A 23,731-nucleotide genomic window follows, 5' to 3' on the forward strand; every position below is an offset into this window, starting at 1 on the left:
GTTGGGCGCGTGCTGAGGCGGCTGAGGCGGCTGAGGCGGAGGGGGGTGTGGGGCTCCCTGAGGCGGGAGAAGCGCCGTGGTTTGGAGGTTTTGTCACGTAATTTTGAGGGAAAAGTTGGGATTTGCCGTTGCTCGGCGGTAGTATTTGGTAATTCGTGCGTGGGTGTGCGCTGGTGGTGTTACGGCGAGACCAGATCTCACGCCTGTGGTTGCTCTGAGCGAAGGTTGCCTGTGTGAAGAGAAAGGTAATGGTGTAGAGACAAAGCTACCTGCACCTGTGGGTAACGAGGGCGTGGTAGGGTTTATGTTGGTATCTGCCAATCACTCATTAAACCTCTCAGTAGATTTTTAGTATTCAGAATAACACCGTGTTAATGGTGATCCTCAGTGCTGTAGATATGAGACCCGAGCTCATTTTGGTGCAGGGAGGCCCTCTGGTTTCCTTCTAGCCTCCTCCCTGGCTGCCCTCTGGGCCGCGTAGGTACCTCTGGGAGATGGGCCGCTGCCTCGTACCACAGGAGGTGTTTTTTGAAAGCAGATGAAGCTCTGGTTGTGGGCCCGTGGGCTGCTCTGCCTGCCTGGGGAGAGGGGAGCATTGCAGGCAAGGCTGCATTTTGCTGCCTGTTATAAACCAGCCATGTTTTCTTTAAATAGTTCCAAAAGCGTACCTGGGAAATGGCTGTCACCTCTACGTGTCCCTGTCTTTGTTAAAATCATTTTTTGTGAAGGCAGAGACAACTGTTTGTGAGAAACAAGCTTAACGAGGAGTGACTCCATCCCCCAGTGCTTTTTCTCTGCTTTTTCTACGCGTTTGCTATAAAACTAGTTGTGTTACAAGTGCAACACGGGGAAAAAACTTTGGTGAATTGTCTGGCTTTCTTCTGTCATTGAAAGAAACATTCTGATCCAAAAAAATACCTGCTTTCCGTTACGTCTTACATTTCCTGGATCTAAAGATTATTAATTTTTTTTTTTACGGTTCCATGCTAGGCAAACATTTCTTCTTGATTCCTCAGGATTAAAAGGAATATGCTTCCATTTCCCACTTACCCAATGTCTACTGGGTTTGTAGTTCTCAGGGGGTACAGAGCTCTTGAGTTCACCTTTTTGCTCACTTCAGTGGTTTTTAAAATGTATATAGCTCCTTGTCTGCAGGATGATCCCTACAGTAAATCCCCTGGTCGTGGATCAAGAAGCTGTAAGCTTCCTGTGGCAAGGAATGCTTACAGGCCAAATACAAAATTGGTAGGAATAATGAGAGGTCATTTTGTGGTCACTGCATCCAGGGTAATGTCTGCATCTTCGCTTTCAGAGTCTGTACATGCTTCGAAACAAGTCGTGTGCTGTGACAAAGTTAGCGTGTGACACACAGAGCTCTCTGGGTATCTGTGGGGATTCTGGTGATTCAGCCAAGGCATGCTTCGGTGGTATGGGGAAAGAAACTTTCTTAGCAGTGTAAGAAAATAGGTTTGGTCTGTCAGGATGCTTTTACTCAGTTGAAATCGCAGAAGGAATGACAGCAAATTCTTCTATGAGCCTTAATTGAGCTCTGGATGTCCTTGAGAACATGTAATTCCTTGATTCTGCACTAGAATAGGGAATAATAAGAGGGATAGTTTAACATCTTTGTTTAAACAGCATTGTCTTCTTATACACCATGGAGTATCTTGAACTTCTCTTATTTTTGTTAAGGTGAGAAACCGGTAGGAAGAGACGAGCTGATGACTTTGGATAGCTTGCAGTGAAGCGAGCCGTGTGGATTACTTCTGAGGAGGGAGGGCTTCGGTATCCATACCATGGAATTACAAAAGAGCAGCGACGTTAAAGGCAAAATGCAGGGCTTTGTTCAGACCTCTCACCTCTATCCTTACTCTGAGAAAGCTCAGCAAACTCTGATCAGAGACCTTGCAGCAGGAGCTAACCTCTCTGGTTTTGGCCAGGCACACTGTGCCAGTGTTTCAGACTTAGAGTTGCAAGAGGAAAGCTTACCTTACTTAAGTTCATCTTTGGATGCGGATATTGAAATGTACAATGAGAAGAGGATGCGAGTTTGCTGTGCGCAGGTAGAGGAAAGCAAGAAGGAAGCTGGTACGTTGGGAAGGGCGTGCAGTGATACTTATTCCAGTTGCAGCGTGTGTGACTGTGGACAGATCCATGAAGGTGAAGAAGATTCACAGCTGGAGTATGTCAGTGCTAACGAGTCCCAGCCAGATTTTAGGGACAGCTCAGGTGAGCTTTCTGAGCAGTGGGAGATCAAAACCCTAAAGGCAGTGGATCCAGCTCATCAGGTTCCAGGTGGTGGAGCCGCAAAGGAGCAAAGTCTTGGCGTGGTAGAAGATTGTTCTGCCCCTCAGTGCTGCGTAGGGGACCAGGGCCACACAGAAGAAGCTGTGCCAGAGCTTCCCCAGCTGCTTCAGGGCTCTCTGCCGGTTTGCAGCAGCACTTCTTGTGATCATAAGGAAGAGCATACAGCGTGTAACAGTGTTCTGTATGGAAATATACTTGAAAGTCATGCTTGTGGGGGTAAGGAGAGGGTTTGTCCAAATCTGCTCATATGTGATGGTCTAGAGAACAGAGAGGAGGAAGGTGCTCCCCTGGTTGATGGCGCACAGTCACCGCAGGTAGCCCCAAACGAAGAGGTGTCTGAGCAGAATGACCGGCACGCTCACAGCATGGCAGTGAAGCAAGAAAATCCCTTGCTGCCGCCAGGAAAGACCCCTGCAAGAGCCACGCAACTGTACAATAGCACTGGGGACTGCGATTTTTACTCTTGCGAGGAACCTCTTGCGTGTGCGATTGTCAGCAGCGAGAGTCGCTTCTTTGGGCTGGACGATGCAGGTCAGTCTGGCAGAAAGGCCGGCTCGCTCAGCCTGGAACCGGAGTGCTGTGAAAACCTGATAAACCGCAGCAGCGACTCCAAAGTTAACCAGGCTGTCGATGCGAGCTCTGATTTCAGAGCTTGCTTTACGACCAGCAGGAGTACCAGCGCCTGGGTCCATCTCATGTCCAGGGCTGTCAATACAGAGATAACGATGATGAACAAATCCCGGCCTGTGGGGTGGCGCCATGAAACCTGCGCAGACGCTGCGTGCAACACGGACGAGCCCTGTGGAGCTGGTAGTGGGGAAGCTGTTGGGTCACAGCTTACTGACACGCAGGAAAAGCACCTGGATGGCAATACTGCAGCAGCTGAGAGAAGTTCACAAATGAAGGTAGTTTTTTTTGACCTAAAGTCACTCAGGACTTGTTTATCCAAACATTAACCTGTAACTTCTTTTCAATGATTTTTATTTAGGAGCAGTGGGAATCCAAAGCTGAGTTGCAGAGCGGGGATCTAAAGCTAAGTACTGACAGGTGGGTAGTGAACTGCTCTTGGTTTAGCATTCTAGGTGCTGAGTAAGACTTCGATTTTTTGAGATCGAAAGGCTGTCTGTGACAAAAATGACCACAAAAGATTGCTGGGTTGCCTTCTGGAGTGACCTGGCCAGCCAAGAAGGAGCTGGTGAGACCTGAAGCTGAACGAAGGCGAATGCAGCCGTGCAGCAGGAGCAGAGCAGCTCTGCACCAAGCAGCACGGGCTGGGTTGCAGGCTGGCCAAGAGGGTGGCCTGGCAGAAGAGAAGCTGGGGGTCTCTCTGAACAGGTCACATTTCAGTCAGCAGTGCTCCTGCATGATAAAGAAGGCCAAGCACATCCTGGGGTAACAACTGATAAGGAAGCGTTTATCCTGAATTTGTGTAGGGAAAGGTTCCTCCAGCTGTGGGGTGTGTAATACAAGCCGCAGACCTTCAGAGGTACTTCACATCCTAAAGTACCCTGTGAAGCTAAAAACAAAATTATACAATAAAATACTCTGTGGCTCTAAAACCAGTAGATAGATGAATATAGTGTGACTCTGAAAACAAAATCAGTACAATCTGTAGATGAGCAGAGTTGCTAAGTTTCTTTTCATTCTTGTGACCATACATTTTGTACAAAAATGATGAAGGTACTAGTGCAGTTTCTGGCTCTCAGTGAAGGCCAGATACTGTGTGAAAGCTGTGCCACTAGCCGCTGTAGAACATCATTTTTTTTCTGGGGAGTGAATAGGAGGAACCAATTTCATTTTTCTTTTTTTTTTTCCCCCTTAAATTGTATCAGAAATAGCTTCTGGAAAGCTACTTGTCCCAAAATAAGACATGACAAACCTATAATTGACTCAAACGCTTCAAGGTTTTATTTATTGTTATTTTAAAGGCCAGGACACCTCGACAAACAAACTGTGAAGAACTCTGTGTCAAGCTACTGTCAAAATCTACTGCAGAGAGCTGTTGAAGCAGAATTGCAGATTCTAACCACTCATTATCAGATGTGCTACCAGCACTGCTTGAAGGTTTACAAGCTGGCTTTGGAGGAAAATGCGTGTTTTAGCAGGCATGTACCTTAATGTATTTCATTCAAAAGGACACAATTTGGTTAAAAGGCATTAATTGCTAAGTATTATGGATGTATTTTATTCATACTTTTTGGTAGTGTTTAATAGCTATCATTTTTATCTGAAGGGGTTTATGTTCTCAGAACTGTCAAGGCTCGTTTTCAGCCTAAAATTTAATCTGTCCTGTACTGTCTTTGAGAAGGGCATTCACAGACCCAGCAGAAACAGTTTGTTTCCAGGAAAGTCTTTCCAAACAGGAGGAAAGATACAGGAGGAACAATCTGGAGTGGACTGGATGCACAGAGGGGAAACTGGGGGCAAGGTAGTAAATGAGGAAGAAAAAGGCTGCAGAACTGAGAGTTGATGCAAGAAGGGAATGGTGTTTGAAGGGTCTCCAGCTGGTGAAGTGCATGTCCTGCAATAAACCTGGGATTCCACCAAGAAGTCTTGCCTTATATATTGTAGTGCTTTGTCTGCTCCAGGGAAAATAGTTGAAGCATCTTCTAGATGCTGAAAGCATCAGGCTCTTGCACAGAAGTATAAATTCATTAATTTTTAATGGCAGAGTACAAAGAAAGACATTAGAAATGTAGATTAAAAAAAGCAGGAAATAAGAAGTTAATGTTTATCAATATGAACAGGGTTATTGATACCAGCTTAAAAAAAAAGTAGAATTTTAAATGTGGTGAAATGTTTAAGCAATTTTAGAAGTAGTAAATAAAATGCTTGTCTGATCTTTTTTTTTTTCTTATACATATTTTAGCAGATACCATGGAAATGGTTATGCCAAGACTGAATTAGGTGCATCTCTCGTGTTGGTTTTGGAAGAGCTAAAAAAGAATTACAACAGCATGAGAGTGAAAATAAAAATGGGCATACCTTTAAATGCACTTCCACCACTGTCAGTTGAGATAAACTTGTTCCCAATCTCTTCTTCTTACACCCCATGCAAGGTAATGTTTTATTGCTTTTTGATTGTGATATTTTTTTTTCCAGAAAATTAAGAAAAGTCTTTTTTCTTTTGGCAGCTGTTCAGAGAGGACCTCTGCTATGAGTAAGTAGTCTTTGTTCATGGTACTAACCTTCAAAGTAAATGGGAGCAGACCTTAAGAGACGTTGAACTTAGGATTTCTTATTTCAGGATGCATCTTTTTGCTCTAAACTGTTTAGCTGGAAGATTACCTTAACACTTTGGGCACAGTGATTTTATTTTAAGAAAAGTTCTACTCTGTACTGTTCTCATATGCAGACTGTGGAGTGGTACTTGTGCTGTCTTTATAGAAAAAGTTTTCAATGTACAGGTCATGTTCTCAGTTCAGCACTTTCCAATTACTAAAATTCTTGGTATAAACTGAAAACTTGATTACTAAGACTTCTAGGTATAAAGGAAAAACAATCTAAACCCTACATCTAGAATACAGCTTCATGTTTCAGATTGCAATTGATGCTTTCATAAAACACAGGTATTAAAAACTTTGGTTCTCTAATTACACCAAGATTTATAAAGTACATCTTATTTTACTGCAAGCTTTTCACATTCTATGCCTGGAAATACTTAAATCAGTATTTCAGAGCATTCAGTATCATTGCAGAATTAAAAATTGTTGTGCCGTATTTTGTATTACATTCTTGGTTCTGTTACAGTTCTGTTTCAGGCATGAGGAAAGCAGACTTAGAAGCTCTAAGACTGCAAGAAACCAAAACTTCTGTCAATGTGGTAGGGATTTTGTCTTTACTGAATTTCATTGGCATTTACATTGCTGAGCCTAGGCTCCTTTAATTGCAAATGCAATTAAAGTCTTTAAGACTCAAGTTGGGATTCCCTGCCAGTAATAACAAATGCAGTTCATGTGATCGTCTTCCCAAAATAAAGTAACTTTGGGATTCTTGGAAGATAATCAGTAGGTTCACTTTTTTACACTTACCTGTTTAATTAATATTCTGAATGTCCAAAAAATATCAAGTGCAAGTTCTGTGCTATAACTGAACCATACTTGTAGGACAATCCACAGACCGTGTGTTTAACTGGTGGCGGTCAGTCTAGTGGCTCTTCTTCCTCCAAGGCATTGCAAGGACAGCATAAAGATCAAGATGTGCAACATGGTGAGTTCGCTGCTTCTAGTACAGATACTGCATGACTTGCTAGCTAAGTTGTGTGGGGAGCGTGGTGGGGAGAACCATGTAAAACATCTAATGTTAAGCTTTCCATCACAGAAGGGACAGTTCAATGTCTGTGTGTATCAGCCATATATTGTACCTTATGTGGTGAGAAAAAACCTGGTGTGAAAGTAAGTGAAACCTCTTCCAGTTGTAGTGGCAAATAACATAGGTAGCTGGAAGCCTCTTAAATACATAGAAATGTAATATTCTTAGGAAATACTGTGCTCTGAATTGTAACGCACTGAAATTTATTTGAACTGTTAAGGCTATGTAAAAACCGAAGACAGGAATGAATATTGGTTTGATGCTAAAGAGGAATTGACAGTAGCAGAATTTTCATTAATATCTGAAGAAATGGAAAAGCAACAAGAAAAACAAGACACAGTTGATTTAAGAGGTGAGGTCATGTGCTTTAAGCTGCTGTACCTAATAATGGTGTTGATATTTTATATTTGAATACTCTGTGTGCTTTCTAAAAGTGTGAGGAACTTGGAGAAAATGCCAGCTGGATTTTCATGCTTTTTTGCCCTGACTTGCAGTGAATCTTGTATAGTTACACAGCTCTTCTCATCCACGTTTTTCCTTAAAAACTTTACCTGCTGTAGTTACATCCAAATCAGTAAATGCTTAGCCAGCCATGGAGCTTGGGATACTTCTTTTCTGCATCCTTCTACACAGTGACTTCTCGAGAGTTATCTTGTGTTAGGAAACCAAGGGTCCTGGTGAGGGGCATGGTTACAAAGCCCAGAACGGTAAAAGCAGAGAGCTCGTGTGCCCCGTGGCAGGGACTTACAGTGTGCTCCCAATGCTTAGGCATTGGGATCCGCTAGTTCAAACCAGTGTTCTCTCTGACTGTAGCTAGAAACCTTACCTTGTCCACCTCTTCATACCGCAGGGAATGAGCTTTTTAGAAACTGAGCTCTTCAGTTTTCCATGGCAATATTTCATTTTCCATTAGAAGACACTTATCATTCACTGACTCTTTTTTTAAAAAGGTTTTCTATTTAAGTTTTCTGAAACTTACAGAGAAGACGTTAGCTTAAACGCTAATAATATAATAATAGTATATAATAACAGAAATAATAGGAAAAATAGTAACAATTTGCTTTCTCCTGTTTATTACCAGAAGCAAAGATAATGGAAAGTGCAGATGAGTGCTCCTTTGTTTGTGTTGGTGGCCTAAGTTCTTCAGTGTCAGAGGTACACCCATTTTTGTTAAATTGCAGCAGTGTCTTACCTCTCTTCATTGCATTTTGATTTGCAATCAAAATGTGCTTGTATTTTCGTAGGATGACTTAAGATCACATTTCCAGGAATACCAGATCATTGACATTCTTATCTGTGTGGATTCTGGTAACCACAGGTACAGTAATAAAAGTTTTACTAGTTTCAGAATTTTTGCTGTTGAAGTAAATGAATCATGGGAGAGAAGAGGGAGTTGTTCATTAGTTTATTTTTATTCTGATTCAGTAAGTAATGTAGATACAGATAAGATGACAAAAACCTGTAATTCCAGACAGCTTCTCATCTTAAGAGAAGCTAAGTAGTCTGAAATTTTCTGTTGAGATACAGTTAATGTTTCAAAAGATCAGAACCATCCTGGTGTGTTCTTACTGACAGAGTGGTTAAGGTTGGAAGGGATCTTTACAGGTCACTTAAGTCACGGGGTCCAACCACGCTGCTACAGTTCCCAGTACTAATAACATTCTTATCAACATTGCATTGGAACTTAAGATATGCTTTACCTTGTTTCCTATTTGTATTTTGCGTCTAGATGTGCATTTCTTGGCTTTAAAGATGCTAATGAAGCAAAGTTAGCAGTAGAGGAAATGAGCAAGAAACAAGTAAAAGGAAAAACAATAAGTGTTGAGCTTGTAAATGATTCATCAGAGAACAAATATTCTGTTTCCCAAATACTTAAAAAGAAGCTGTGGCGTGAAATCCACTCTGTCAACAACAGTCAGAGAAATGATGAAGATAAAACACTCACTTCAGCCTCCAATTCAGTGGAAGCTCCTGGTACCACCTCTGCTTCTGAGAAGGCACCCCTCATTCCCACTGCTGCTTTAACAATTCCTTGCTCTACCCAAGTACCTTTGGAAACAAAGTGTCCCGGTCCAAAATCTTCTGTTGAAGAGTTGGTACGTTTTGTGTTTGCAGTTAATCGAAAGCTCAGTAATGATTACTGGGCTCCTTTATGTGGCAGACTAGAGCCTTAACAGTTACAGCTCTGTAACGTGTTACCTTAGTCTATATTGAGTGACATTAGGATATGAAAGCACGTTATGTCTCCGTAACAAATTTCTGTCGTGCTGGAGAAGAGTGAGAGCACCGTTCACTTGATCCTGCATCAAGTTGTGATGGTCCCTCTTTTCCTTAATCCTAAACCAGGGACCTAGGCGTTTGCACGGGGTTTTTTATCTTGCTTTTCTCCTCTTTGAGTTCTCACTTGAAATGCTTTCTGTTTGAATGCCTTCAGATTTTATACAGAAAAGGTTTTCAGACAGTGGAAGAGAAGCTGTTGGATTTTTAAATGTAAATCTAAAGAAGTGTCATGTGTAATTTTCTTTTAATTCATTCAGGTTGGTCGGTCCTTGGAGGATGAGGCAAAATTAGTAATTGATGTTGCTCTGACAAAACTGTAGATGGGCTGTGTTTGGGGATTGAACTTCAGAAGTTGTAGTCTTCTGGGAAATAAAAGCTGGACCTAACGTAATGCAGCAGGAATGCCAGTTACCATAAATACGTGGTGCAGTTTTATTTCTAAGCTACAGGTCTGATAACGTGACTGCACATGTTAAAACACTTACTGATCTGAGTCTGTATTTCTTCATTTTTTCTTTTTCCATAACAGAAATAGTTCTTAGTAGTAAGGATCTGCCATAAAATTTGTACAATACATAACCTGCTCATTTTTTGCTGATTTTGATGCAATTCTAGGACACTGGAGACAATTCCCTGCAAAAAGCATCTGCTCCTTTCTCCACTAATTCATTTGGTGCCTTCGTTTCTCCTAATACCTTGAATTTGAGCAGCTTTACCAAATTAATGAAGAAACTTCAAGAAATCCATCCAGAGGCTAGTAGGTGAGAGTATTTGTATTTCAGTTCTACCCTGGTTTGTAATGAATCCAACATGTGCAATAACTAATTAGAGTGCTAAGTGGATTGCACAAAATGGGACGTAATCAGTCATTTCTGTTATTCCTACAGAGACAAAATTGTGGATGCTCTGTTGGAGGTGAGGAAGAACAATAAAGGTATCCTAAGTGGCTTGTCCATCAATTCTATTATGGAAAGGACCTCTGTAATCCTAAAGAAGTCAGCACCCAGCTGTAGCGGAGGGGAAAGCAATGTAAATAAGTGAGTATTCCAGCCTGCGGAAATGCAAACACAGGATGTTGTGTAGCTGTACAGCCTGACTGGGTTAGGAAGGAGTTTATTGTAAACCTCTGCCTGCATTTAAAAACACACACACACACTAAATGGATCAGTGAAACAACAGTTTCTGAGTAACTGTTTTGCAGAACATCTGTAAATAGGTGAGCTTGCTAGCTCTGTGCACTTCATAAAACTTGGTATGTTGGGTTTTTATTATGCAAACTTTTAGTGGGGAACATCATAAATATTCTGGGCAAAGGTGACATCTAACGGCCAGTTTGTGTGTAGCATTTCTTAAAGAAAGCCCAATTAGGTTCAATTTTGGTTTAAAATTGATGATCTTTGTCTGATGTTTGAGATTTAGGTCTTGTCTAGATATAGAATAGAGTACGTTTGCGTGTCTTAGGTTTTACATGTTAAAGGACTTTGTAGGTGATTCCTTTCCTTCTGCTGGGTTGCCTGGAAATCTTGCATGTTGATACACCAGGGGCTGCTGCAGCATGTTCAGCTTGCTGCAGCTTGCTAGGAGAAGCAGAGGAAAGGGCCTTCCCACCTCTCACTGCCAGGACTCCTAAAACACAGCAGGTTACAGCTCCAGCTGTGGCTACGTGAGGTCGGCTGGCTTGGTGCCCCGTGTGCCTTCCCTGGAAGCACTGATCCTGCTTCCCGTGGTAGGAAGGTGCTCCAGCCACCCCGTGAACAGCTTTCTACTGCCTCATCAACTAGCCCAGGCTTTCTGGTGGGTTGGGTGGTAACTAGGGCTTAAAGTCTCTTTGGGGTGGACCATTTGTACTGCGTCTCTGTTAGGCTTTCATTTTAATCTTTCCGTCAGAGCAGGGGGATGGGAGGGGGTGCTGCGTGACTGGCTGCAGGGGCCTCAGCTTACTAGGCCAGTGAGGGTGAGGTAGCGGGGCAGGAATAAATAGGAAGCAGCTGTTGGATCTGTCATCTCAAAACCATCCTAATGGGGGGAGGAAAACAAAACCCAGAAGTAGGAGTTTGGGAAGAAATGAAGGGGGAACCTCTCCCTCGGGACAAATTGTACAGTTGTGCAGATAGTGGGTAAGACAAGTCCCTCCAAAAAAAACCCAAACCCGAAACACAACCCAGAACTGCATGGGTGTATATATACCTAGTGTCCTCTAGGAGACATCCTTGAGTTGATGCTCGTTTCAGTCTCTCACAAAAGCTTCATATTCTGCTTGTCTTAAGGCAGCAGCAGTGCAGGTTTCCTCTGCTGTTTCATACATTGTTAGAAACGCTGTGGCATCACCTGTGTCCCCAAACATGCTCTGTCCAGCTGCACGATACTTAGTTTTCTGCAGTGTTTTCTTCCCAAATCTGCACCAAATTTTGGAAGCTCTGATTTTGGTCTCAAAGCTCCCATTTCAAGGATATGAAAGAATCAGTTTATTTTTAACTGATACGGTGCCTTTGGAGCTAGAAGTATTTATGCTGATAGTTTTACGTATCCAGGGGTCGTTCCCACGTATACTCTATACATCGTTCCCGAGTATACTCTAGGCTTGCTAGTCTGACGTTTGACTGCCCTGTAAGCTTTTGCAGATGCCGCTGTGAATCGAAGTTATTAGTTACAGCTCTACTGACTGACTTCCTTGGGGTTAGATACAGATGTAGGGTCATCCCCAAAATATGTTACATTTGAAAGGTTGTTTAATTAGTAAGGTTTTTTACAGCCTGAAATGTATTGTGCTTTCCTTGTCAAGTCATTTTTAAAATGGTGTGTGGGCTTGACAGTCATAACAGGAAAAAAATACTATCGTAGGAACAATTGCTTTGTGAAAGAGATGATCTGTAACAATTCTTACGTTCATAATGAGGGTGCTGTGAAATAGCCAAGTCAGTAGTGAGTAATGGGGGGAGAAAACTTCATCTTCCCTTAGTAAGAATCAAGTACCTACTAAGTTTAAGAAATGATGATTTATTATAAAGCTCATTTACGGTATTCTCATGTGTGTATGGCTTCGGGCTTTCCTGAAGGGTATGTGTCTGCTGAGAAATACCTCTCAGAGCCTTATGTTCCTGCAGAATGACGAAGCATCCGGAGTTGTACAGATCCTGCTTCTTTGTCAGGCTGTATTATAGGCTGTTTTATGTAGTAACTTAAATCCAGACCTAAGGTAAAGCATGATACAAGCTTCTTTAGTGTTTCTTTGGCGGAGTTAGCTCAGAGTTGGACATTTAAATGACTCTAAATCTTTTATATGTGTTAACTTTGGAGGAGTAACTTCATTAGAAAAGGGTGAGAGAAGTTAGGTTTATGCTCAAAGCAAAACTAAGCAGTGCTTTGAGCACCATGAAGAAGTGCATGGAGCCTCTTCACTCCTAAACTCCATCTTCATTTTGAACTCACTCAGTTAACTAAAGAAAAAAACACCACTGGATGTGATTTGTTACACAAAGACCTTTATTTTATTGTAATAAATTCTTCTGGGTGGTTCTTAAAGCTAGGAAACCTCACTTTTCTGCATACAAAGTTCTGAACTGCATGGCAAAAGCAGTATAGCTTCTAGTGATTTTCTGGGGTACTAAAATTGCTGATGCTCAATATACTTCAGCTCGGGCATACACATGCACGACTTACCTGCTTTTTTCTTTCTTTCTTTCTTTCTATCTAGATGATTTTCTGATTGTGAAGAACTCAACGCTTCACTTGGAAGATTAGCTTGTTCTGGGATCATTCTGTATTTCTTGTTTGCTTTATTTCAGTAGATCTTAATGAAAACTTGTGTAGCATCACTGCATGATTTGCAGTCTTGTTTGAGGGAACGTAGCCTGGAGGTCAGTTGGTTGTTTTTCTGTATCGGCAGAAATTAAATGATTCTTCCCAGTTCTGTTGTTCTCCGCAGTTGGTTCAAGTGCTCAGCACGTTTCTTGAAGGCTGAAGAAATCACATTTCAGTGCGGCGAGACTTCTTTAATAACAGCAGGACTTTGCTGTGCTGAAGTACGCAACCCTTGCACACCACTTCATTTTAGGCGTGGCAGTAGCTGCTACGATGTTAATAAATAGCCAGCACGCTTAAGTTCTTTCCTGATAGTATTCTAAATGGGCTGCAGAAGTGTCACGTATCCTTCTAATACCCGCAGGAGAGGGAGGCAGCGAGGACGTGGAGCAAAGCAGGCTTTGGAGCTTGTGGTGCTGAGGGCCGTGGTTATGCAAGCCCCGTGCTGCAGCGGCGACTCGCGAGCAGGCATCCCCTGCCCGCCCTCACTGCAGCACCATTCCGCGTCCTGGCACGGCACGTCTCTCCGTCAGGATCATATTGTAGCCTAGATTCTCTTCTTCCAGAATACGGCTGCCTTTTTTTTTTTCTTTTTGTCTCCTATTCCACTTCTGTTGCTGTAAGCAGAGCTGGGCCTCTGCCTCCTCCTCTTGTGCCCCACAGCGCAGGGCAGGGGTGAGCTCCTCACCCCACTGCTGCCCCTGAGCCATTGGTGCAGGGGGAGCAGGAAGGCTGAGGGAATCCATCTGTTGGTTTGGGAGGAGATGAGGAGAGGTCTGCACTTTAAATCCTGGCAGACGAGGGAGAGGCAGTTTGGGTGTGTGTGGGGTGAGGGGGTGAGGAGAATTATTGTTGGGATCAGGGGCAGGCACCCCCACCTGCCGTGGTGCTGCGTCCTTGTCCATCTCTGTCCCTCTGCTGTGCTCTGCTCTAAATCCTGCCTGCGTGTGCTGCCGCAGCTCCCCTTACCTGTGAATAAAGGTTAAAATCCCTTCTTCAAAAACTTGTGCTGCCGTTTCCCTTCCTCCAGCCCTCGCCTCTCTCCTCCCTTAGCAGGACTCCTGCCGTTAACGCTTCAAGCCCCAGCCTCCTCCTTCAGCCCCGAGCTGCGGGGCTGGGATGAGCTTTGTCCCCCCCCCTCTCTCTCTCTCTGAAAGCAGCTGGAGGCTTCTCTCCGCCGCGTTATTAATAGCAAACGCCGCCCTTCGCTTCGTCCCGCACTTCGGCAGCTCTGCCAGTCCCGGCTTCTCCCTCCTGCGGCCCCTCGGCGGGCTCAGCCGCTCTCCAGCGGGGACAGGGCCCAGGCATGGCCCCACTGCCGCGCCGCTTCCTCTGCTTCGTGCTCGGTAGGTGCGCGCCTGCCCCCGGCACCGCGGTGTGGAGGCCAAGGGTGAGCCACTGGGGGCCATCCTGGCCTCGAGCCGTGCCCGAAGCCACCCTCTGAGGCTGGCTGCCGGGGTGCAAATCGGCCTCCGGGGCTCTCGTCCCTCCCTTTGCCCCTTCTGCCTCCTCCTGCGGGGATGCTCCGAAAAATGCTCAGCTGGGACCCGCCGTGCTGCCCGTGCAGGGCTCTCGGGGGGTTGTAGGGCTTCAGGTGCAACAGGCGGCAGGTCGGGCTGCTCACCCCAACACACACACGCAGTGCAGGGCTTGGGAGGACCGTGCTTTGCTTACTTTTTCTTAAAAGCGTGTTTATTTAAGGTTGTTTAAAGGGAAACCGGGTGCTGTGCGTGCGCTGCTGCTCCTGCATGAGTTCCTTTTCCCTTCGCTCTCTGAGGGTTTTCTCCTCCGGCCCCGCTGCGTGCTGTGCAGCAGGCTTCTCCCAGCGCCCTGATTAACTATTTAGTGCTCCCTGGCTGCTGCTGCTCCGCGGGGAACCGGCGAGTAGTTGGGATTTCTCCCTGCCCTGCTTTCCCCCATCCCTTTCCTCTCTCTCCTCACCAGTCTGCCTCTCGGGCTGATGCTTTCTGCAGCCGTGGCTGGGATGCCCTGGCCCTATTTCCATCCTCCTCATCAGTCCCGAGTCCCAAACCCAGAGCAAAGCCCACCTCTCCCCATCCCCATCACCTTGGGACCCAGCGTGAAGGAAACAGCCGGGAGCCTTCACGGGAGCTCCGCGGCAGGGGAGCACGGCTGGTCCTTGTGCTGCTCCTCCCTCCTCGTGCCTCGGTGCCGCGGCTTTGGGCGCTGAGAGCGGGAGCTGCTGCTTTTTGCCACCTCCCGCAGGAGCACAACATCTGCCTGCGTGCGAGCCACTTAGCCCTGATAGATGGCAGCTAATCCCGCTGCTGAGTGGCAGATGCGCTTGGCTTTCACTGCGTCCTCCTCCTGCATTCATTTTTCCTTTAAGCACGTTAGGGGGAAAAAAAGCCAGTTTGTTCCTTGCAGGGCTGGTTGGCAGCGGGCACCTGCCAAAAAAAAACCACCTTCAAGGAGAAAAAGTGCAATAAATTGTTCCCCGGCTGCACAGGTGGCTCACCAACAGGTTGTGGTCCGACTTCGCAGCCTGGGAAGAGCAGGCAGCCAGGGCACCACAGCTATTTGTGTTGCTTTTCTCCCTGCTGGATTTTTATGTTTATTTAGTTTGTTCTGCAGCAGGACGCAACGCACAGCCCATAAAGGGCCCGAAATATCGCCTCGGCGAGCAGATGCTCGGCGCCGATAATTGTCGGAGCTGGCTGGAACCAGGGGCGGGCGATGCCAGCCCCGAATCCCCGGTGCGTGGCTGCAACCTGTGCTTCTCCCCATTAATTCAATCAAGGCGGATTATTTTTAAAACGCCCACGCTATTCATTAAGGATGTAATTATCTTTATAACTAACTGCTCATGCCAGGTTTTGGTCTGTAGGCAGCCAGCAGTCGGTGTTCAGGGTGCCTGGCTTTTGATCCATCCTGGCTTTTTCATTCATCCCTCCTCTTTTCAGAAGGTTTTTATTTTATTTACGTGCTAAATCATTTTTTGGGGTGAAAGGGAAGTATTTGCCGTTCTGCCCTGCGTGGTGACAAGGCCAGGGCCGTTCAGGATAAATCCCCTTCCTGGAAAGGTGCTTGGCAGCCACCAGCACCCAACGAGGGCATCGTGCTTCTGCTGGGCCAGGTGGGAAGCTGAAGCCTGCAGCGATGAGGTGCTTCGGAAGCCTGCTGCCATCCCCAAACATGCCCTTGCTTCTTCTCAAATCCACTTCTCAAATCCTAGAGTGATAAATCAGTGTTGAGGCCAGAGACTTCATCCAGCGCCCCTGGATTTGTTATTCCCCTTCACCGTGTGGCAGAAAGGAAAAGGAGAGGATTGCTGTTTTTCAGCCAGCGCTGACAAGAGATGTGTCCTGCAGCTGAGCTGAATAATTGTGAAGCCCAGACAGATGGCTGAGGTTGTTATTCTGACAGCCCGGCGGGTTCGTGGTGGTGTAACCTGCGCTTCAAAGCCAGGTGCCCCCGCATCCCTGGGATGCGAAAAGAAAAGTTTCCCTCTGTAAGTACCAACCACTCGAGCAGCTGGGTACTCCTGTGGCCACTCACGGGTAAAAAGAAGCACACAAATGGTGAAGGTTTGTGTGAACCAAGAGTAAAGAAGCGTGCAAATAATACAAATGTGGGAGCATTCAATAGCAGAGGTGTTCCCATTTTTTGCTCTTGCTTCGTGGGTATCCCAAGCACTGCAAGATGAAATAAAATACGCAGAAATAGCCACCGGTGGCTGCTGGTGCTGGGAGCTCCCCATCTTTCCGCAGCGTTCCTGTGCCCGCTCAGCCTTCCCCGATGGTCGGGGATCTGCCTGTTCCTGTCTGACCTTCTCCTGTTACTGCCTGCCCTAAATGCGCCTTCCTCCTGGCCCTGCGCTCCCCGGACTCCTCGCCTTCCACCCCAGTGGCTCTGCCGGGATCCCAGGAACGGCTGCGCCATCGCCTTGTGGTGGCAAACACATCCCGTCACGCCTCGGACACTCCGGGGATGGCACTCCACCACCTCCCGGGCAGCCCCGTCCGTGACAAAAGCCTGCCCGAGGAGAGAAGCTGTGGTTATTTAGAGAAAAACCCTGCAGAAGGACTCCTCAAGGGATTTCAGGGCCGCCACAAGTTCCTGCCTGGGGAACTTTTTTTTTTCTTGAAATTTTTGAGCCCTTCAGTGCCTGTATGGTTTTTGGCTAAAAGATATCCGAGCGACTCCTTTGTGCAGCTCTCAGCTGAGCCCCGCTCGGTGTCTGCTGGGACTCCCCAGGACACCAATCCCACGGCAATCAAGAAATGCCCGAAAAATCCTTCCCTCAATCACTTTATGACCGGTGCTCTTGGGATGCTCGCCGTGGGACGACGAAGCCGCGCTCCTTGCGACGATGCCTCCCGCCAGGCAATCAGCCACCCTTCACAGGGAGCGTGTTCATTAACAGCGGCGCGAGTCCTCGTTAGATGAACCCCCCGGGTCTGGTGGAACTTCCTCCTGCAGCCCTGTCTGCCCTAAGTATGAAAGAGAAGAGCCCTTCGCCACGATAAAAACCAAACGTGCCCGCGAGGGACCCTGCTTTGTAGCAACAGGACGCATTTCGGTGCTGAATACAGGACAGATGCAGCCTGCAGCGGGTGCTGCAGCTGGGGGTCGTTGTGTCTCCTCTCCCCACCCAAGGTGGAGCTGCCAATTAGGGTTTTCCTCCAGGAAGTGGCCACGGTGCAGGGAGAGATGTCAGGAAGCACTTGGGCTTCCCTAATAGCAGTTGTTTTGGTGGGTAGGAGTGACCTGGCGCCAGCCTCCGTGCTAATCGGCACGGGCAGCCAACTTCTGCTTCTCTTTCTTCTCGTGCCGTGTTGCCCTTGAATTTCTCCAGGTGGCTTCACCTTCCCCGCTCCCCAGCTCTCCGTTTCGCGTGTCTCACTCGGCTCTGCCGGCCTCCGGTTCCTCCTTAGCTCCTGCTTCCCCTTTGGCCGCCCGCCTGGCTGCGTTTTAATCCACTCTGCCTTTCCCCACCCCACGGTCAGCATCGTTCCCTTGGGGCTCGTCGTGACCCCTCACTCCCGAGCCCCCCATGTACCCCAGCCCCAGCAAGAAGAGAGCTCAGAGGCGGCTTCTTTTCAGGGTTTTCAGGGGCTGTGGGACTGCGCAGCGAGGATTTGGGGGCTGCAGCAGGACCGTGCACGGAGGGCATTGCCTGGGCAGCAAGGTGTGCTGGCACGATGGCCGCGTTCAGGTGCCAAAACGCCCCGGCTTTGCTCCACTGCCAACATTTCTGCGGCTAAATGCCGCGCTAATTATTTCTTTTGTTTAAAAAAAAATAAAAAAAAATAAAAATAGCGCCCCCTCCCCTCCCCTCCCTCTTGTGTGCGGAGCTATTCACACGTGGCAAAAAATAGAGCTGGTATGCGATGCTCGCCTGCAATGTGCTCCAGTAGCTGCAAAGGCACGAGCGGGCTCTTTGGGACCAAGAGCAAGGTGTTATTTATAGCCAGCCTCGGTAAATCATTCCCACTAAGGTTTTTCTTTCAGCCTGATCCCCGTTCCCTGTGTAACGTTGCTGTTATTTTTCCTGGCAAAACCGTACAAATTTATCCAGCAATGTGATCCAGCTGGGACCCCGAGCAGGCTGCCCGTGGCCGTTCCCTGCTGCCCTTTCTCCACGTGCCATCCAGCCTTCTGCCCCCAAAGTCTCTGAGCCCATAAGAAGCATCCTGGTCTCCCCTGATCCCAAACCGCTGCGTGGTAGAGAGCTGCGGCCCGAGGCTAGACCAGAGGGGACGGGAATTTCGCTGTGCTCCACGCAGAGATGGGTGTTTGCCTGGCAGCCCAGCACCTTGCAGGAAATGTTTAATGGTTCCCTTGCACAGCAGCAGCCGGGACCTGTCTGTGCTGTTGCATTTAACCAAAACAATGTGAGTTTAAACCCAAAAAAAAGGTGCCTAGCAGAGGATAAAGCTGCATCCAATCTTATTTACGGCTTACCCGAGAGGACGCCATGTGCCCAACCCGGCTCAAGGCCAGCGCCTGACCCGTGCCTGTCTTTCAGCCCACCACTTCATCGCGGCCACGGCGTGCCACGAGGCGGAGTACGGCCGGCAGATCCGCGAGCGCTGCCTCCGGCCCTTCAGGCTGAGCATGGAGGGCATCGGGCAGCGGCTCTGGTGTGACTGGGACGAGACCATGGGGTAAGTGCCCGGGGGGCACCGCGGGTGCTGCCGCGTTGGGGACATCCCGCAGCCCTGGGGAGCTGCAGGAGGCACTGGGACGTGGGGCTGGGCACCCTGCTCGGGGTGGCCCTGCTGGAGTGGGGCTGGGGCGGGTGGGCCTGGGAGATTTGTTTTGCACTCAGGTTCCCCACTCAGTCCAAAACACCCTAACACATCGCAAAAAAAAAAACCCAAGCTCTGCCTCGGCATGGTGAAACACCTTCAGCCCTTGCCTACCTGAAGCTGCTCAAAAATGCTGCTCTCTGCACCTCAGGATTGGGATGTTTTGGTGCTTTGTGCTTGTTTTCTTTGTCGTGCCGTGGCTGTTCCCAGCCCGGTGCACAAAAACCAGCCCTTGAGATGCACCGGGGGGTTGAGGGAAGTTAGGAACCGTGAGCAGGTGTGGCTGCACGCCACGAGTGTTTTGCAGAAAAGTAGAGGGTTTTGGTTAATTTCCTGCTCGGTCCCCTTCTTCTGTGCCAAATTCAAATCTGTATTTGTGTATATAAACATAAGTATATGCATCTGTTTATGTAGAGAGAGCCTAGGAAAAGCACAGCCTGGGTTTCTTTCCCCTTTGTTGGTGATAAGATGGAGGGGAGGAGTGGGAAGGCAGTGTGGGCGATGCTCCGATCCCGAGAAACCTCAGAAAACGCTCTGCTTCCTCAAAGAGGCTTTGGCTTTGTGGGACCGGCGTTAGCCACGAGCCAGCTTTTCCTATAGGGAAATTGTCGGGGGGATTTGGGCATCCCTCACATTTTCTGTGCAGCCCGGGGCTGCTGCCATTGCCCGGGATGGTGGCTGGGGCCTGCTCGGGAAGCACAGGTGCATTCAGGAGCTTGTTCTTTGCCTCTGACATCCTGTTCTCCTCCTAAATAGCTTCTGCTAAACTTGTTATCCCCAAGGCACTTGGAGGAAACGTTAATAAACTTGCAGCCTTTAATTTGATTGCGTGGGTCCGTGGGAACACAAGCCTGGGGTTGTTTAAGAGCCGACATTCCTCTGATCCTCCCGTGCCCTCAGGACAGCCGGCTAATCAGGTAGAAATAGCTCAGCTGTGGCTGCAGACAACCTGCCCTACATGGGCAGGGGTTTGGGGTGAGGAAAAGCAGCGTTAGGAACACAGCCTGGGTAGGGATGGCATGGGCTGGGTGCCTGCTGCAGCAGCAGAGTGAAGGGTTTTGCTTCTGCTGAGCACGAGGTGGAGAAATGGAAATAACCCCCCTGCCTAGAGCCTTGAGTCCTCTCTGTGTCTTCCCCCAAACCCAAGAATTTTGGTGCTTGAACCTGGCTGAGATGGAGAGCCGAAGGAGAAATGTGTGCAGGTGCAAAGCCACCGTCACTCCCCTGCGTCCTATTGCCACAGCTGTGCCCATCAGTCCTGGCCAGGGCACCCGGCTGTCACCCGACCCTGCCCCGCTACGAGCACACCCCCGGGGCTCTGCTCAGCTCCCAGCTCTTTGGGATGCGCCTCGCGGTGCCGCACGTCCCTTCCGACAGCGTGAGGGTGGTTACTCGCTCATCCGCGCCCCTCTACGAGCTACGAGGAGACCTGTTGTCCCTTGGAGAGCCTGTCCATGGCGCGTGATCAGCCCCTGATTAAGGACAGGTGTGGGAAGGCACTAACGAGCACTGCAGGAGGCATTTCGTGTCCCGAGCTGGTAGCTGGTGGGGCACCCCTAGCGAGGAGGTTTCTGCCATGGCCAATGTGGATATGTGGAAGAAATGAAAAAAAAATATATTTTTTTTTTCTCTGTTGTTCTAGGATTAGGTGTGAGTAGTTAGGATGGGAACAAAATGCCTTTGTACATATTTATATAGCTGTTTTTACACGTACAGACATTTTTTAAGCGGGTGTTTTGTACTTTACTCAAGGTGTCAGAGCGCTAACTGGGTCAGGCCCCCTGTAGTTCCTAACAGCACCAGTACGGGCGTGTTGTTACAGCTAAATAAATATAGCCCAGACAGCACCAACACTTAAAAGTGGGCTCAAAGAGGCAAAACCAGATGGGAATAAAGAAAAAAAAAAAAAAATTAGATTTTTATGCCTGGCTGCCTGCACGAAGCCCGGTGCCAGCGCAGTGCCCCTGTCTGTGTTGCAGCACCTACGGGGAGCTGACCAACTGCACGGCGGCCGTGGCCGAGAACCTCACCTGCTACTGGCCCAACCGGCTGGTGGACGAGTTCTTCGTGGCCGTGCACAGCCACTACTTCAGGAACTGCTCCCCGTCCGGCCGGGCGCTGCACGACCCCCCCAACGGCGTCCTCTGCCCCTTCATCCTGGTGCCCGTCCTCGTCACCCTGCTGATGACGGCGCTGGTGGTGTGGAGGAGCAAACGCAGTGAGGGCATCGTCTAGGGGCGGGTTTCGGGCACGGCGCGGCCGAGGAGCGTCCCAGGGGTGCCAAGGCCCCGCGGCATCCCCGCCGGCCCCCTCCCCAGGTGGTGGTTCCCAATTAAATCAATCGTTAACGACCCGGTCACCGGACGGCGCGGGATGCTGGTGGCGGTGAGGATGCTGCTCGCCGGGTACCAGGGCAGTGCTGCGGCAACGCTCGGCCTTTCCCTGCTTCCCTCCCAGCACCCCACAGCCCCCACTGGGGGGAAAAAAAAAAAAAAAAGGAAAATCTGGGAAAATAAGGAAAAAAAAAAAAAGACAAATGGGGGGATTGGAGTCCTGCCTGCGGTGCCGGCGCAGCACTGGGACGTGCCATGGCCACGAGGATGGCAGGTCAGGGTGCAAGCTGGGTGATGAAACCTTCGCTTTTCTTCCTTTTAGCCTTTTTTTTCTTTGTTTACCCTTTTTAAGGCCAGGAAGGGCACCCTCTCCCCCCAGCCCACCCATGGACGGTCCCTGCCCCGCGCTGGGAGGTGACGCCGGTGGTGGCACTGGTGGCCTTGGCGGTACCGCAGGGCTGATGAGCAGTGGGAGTTGGATGCTTTTCCTAATAAATAAATAAACACCCACAGAAGTAAAGCAGGTGCGGGCCTTTGGTGTGAAGCCTGAGCGCTCAGCCACTCCACGAAGCCACGGCTCTACGTGGATCAGGGGCCTCCGGAACCTGCTGCCCGCGGGCTGGGGTTGGGGCGTCCCTGTGGGGTCTCCTTTGGGGTCCCAGGAGCTTCACCCAAAGCTGGGCCCAGGGGAGGAAGGGGTTGGGGCATCAGAGGCTGAGAAGGGGGGATCGCACCCAGCTCCGTGCTGCGGGGAGGCTGCTGGGGAGGGAAACGTGCCAAGGGCAGGGCAAGAGCAGCCCCTGATGTCCCCCCAGGGTCCCACTGCTGCTCCCAGGTAAGGGTTTCACCCCTGGCTCTGTGCAGCCCCCTTGCTTCCATTCCGAGGGCCTCAAAGCTGCAGGACGGCTCAGCACCCCGCCTGCATTCACATCCCTGCAGGGACGAGGGTGAGAGCCCCAAAAGCGTGGAGCTTCTCCCCTTGTGCTGCAGGAGGGAAGGTGACAGGTACTGGGGTGCAGTGAAGGAGGCTGGTGTCCCTTCTGCCTCCGTAAGCAGAAACGTGCTGCGCTTCCCCACCCCTCTGTGGGGTTAACCCTCAGGCAGTGCCCGGGCGCCACACAACACACGCTTGCTCCGTAGGAAACCACACGAACATTTATTTCTATGGTTCATCTATTTATAAAAGCATTTCGCTCCCCGGCGGGAGCTCGGGGCGCCGCAGCCGGCAGCAGGGGAACGCCAAACGCCCTCGGCCTGGACTCCGAAGCGATTCCTGAGGTTCGTGCTACTCTTCTCGGGAGGAGCTCGGCTTTCGCCTCCTCTGACCGGGTGGGGGACGTGCAGCTACTTACAGACGAGGCAATTACAGCGTGATATCCTTCCAAATTACCCAAAAAAGCCAGGCGCACAGGAGTGTTTAAGGAGTGCAGCGCGGTGTTACTCCGAGGCTGAGGGACACCCCCAGGTGCTCTCCGGATAACGGTGCCTGAATTCACTTGCATCAGATCCAACAGCGCCTGCTGCGCCCTCACCGCATCCAGATCCGAAAGCCAAAGGCAGATTTCTTAAACAAAAAATCTGCCTTTTGTTACATTTTCACAGAAATATATATATAATATATATATAATTTTACTAATACTACACATTTACTTAAGTTACGGATTAGCCTATATTTCTTTTAGCTACTTCACACAATGGATAGAAACAAACAAAAAAAACATACTGTAGCCCAAACAGGAGCTGAAAATAACATAAAAATCCCAAACTTGTGACAAGATGGACTTACATTAAATATAATCAGAATTTCAATACCAGAGCTAGAGTTTTGTTTCGGGCTTGCGCTCGGGCAAGCTCTCAGCCTGACTTCACTGACTCTTGGAGAAAGCTCCCGTTGTTTTTGCTCATCAAAGGCAACAGGATTGGGATTTGGTTCACAGGAGACCATTTTATTGCCAACTTGAAGTGTTCCAAAACCACACCACCTCCTTTCTTTTTTCTTTTTTTTTTTTTCCCCCCAACCTAGGCAAGAGTTAAAAAAAAAGTGTGTAATTACAATTTCAATAGTGATTTCTTGCAACTTCTCAAGCGTATCTCATCAACAGGATATACAGTACAGTTCAGAGGAGTAAACATTTTAAAAGTAAGCAAACAACTTTTTTTTTTTTTTTTCAACCAACATACACAATTTCTCGCTGTATTTATGCTGAACTCTCCTTTTAACATGGACAGGTTATGAAGTTAGTTTTCTTCTTCGGTACAACATGGACACAGGACTAGTACAATCCGGGCTGGTTTTCTGGTTGGTGTTGTTGAAGTTCAGGACAACTCTGCAGCATGGAAAACGTGGTCCTGCCATCCCTCCCCCTTCATCATCTCGCGTAGCGCTTAATGTAATCTTCAACTTTATTTCGGAAGTCCTCCTAG

General features: G+C 48.3%; 2 protein-coding genes across 2 annotated transcripts in view; one reads left to right on the forward strand and one right to left on the reverse strand.

The window, feature by feature from the left end:
- Positions 1-23,475, forward strand: LOC137858666 (RNA-binding protein 44-like). The gene is made up of 18 exons (XM_068686718.1): positions 1-245; positions 1,693-3,212; positions 3,296-3,354; positions 4,236-4,412; positions 5,180-5,366; positions 5,442-5,467; positions 6,058-6,130; positions 6,414-6,516; positions 6,839-6,970; positions 7,700-7,773; positions 7,863-7,936; positions 8,348-8,714; positions 9,514-9,659; positions 9,786-9,935; positions 13,064-13,244; positions 13,892-14,045; positions 18,692-18,830; positions 20,954-23,475. The coding sequence occupies exons 2-18, from the start codon at positions 1,797-1,799 to the stop codon at positions 21,207-21,209; spliced, it is 3,714 nt and encodes a 1,237-aa protein (XP_068542819.1). The 5' UTR covers positions 1-245; positions 1,693-1,796; the 3' UTR covers positions 21,210-23,475.
- Positions 23,434-23,731, reverse strand: part of UBE2F (ubiquitin conjugating enzyme E2 F (putative)) — a 60,319-nt gene continuing 60,021 nt past the window's right edge. Inside the window, exon 9 of the mRNA XM_068686328.1 lies at positions 23,434-23,727. Coding sequence (XP_068542429.1) covers positions 23,677-23,727 — 51 coding nt within the window. The 3' untranslated portion in view covers positions 23,434-23,676. The remainder of the gene's footprint in view (positions 23,728-23,731) is intronic.

This window comes from Anas acuta, chromosome 6 (assembly GCF_963932015.1).
Source record: "Anas acuta chromosome 6, bAnaAcu1.1, whole genome shotgun sequence".
Taxonomy (NCBI): domain Eukaryota; kingdom Metazoa; phylum Chordata; class Aves; order Anseriformes; family Anatidae; genus Anas; species Anas acuta.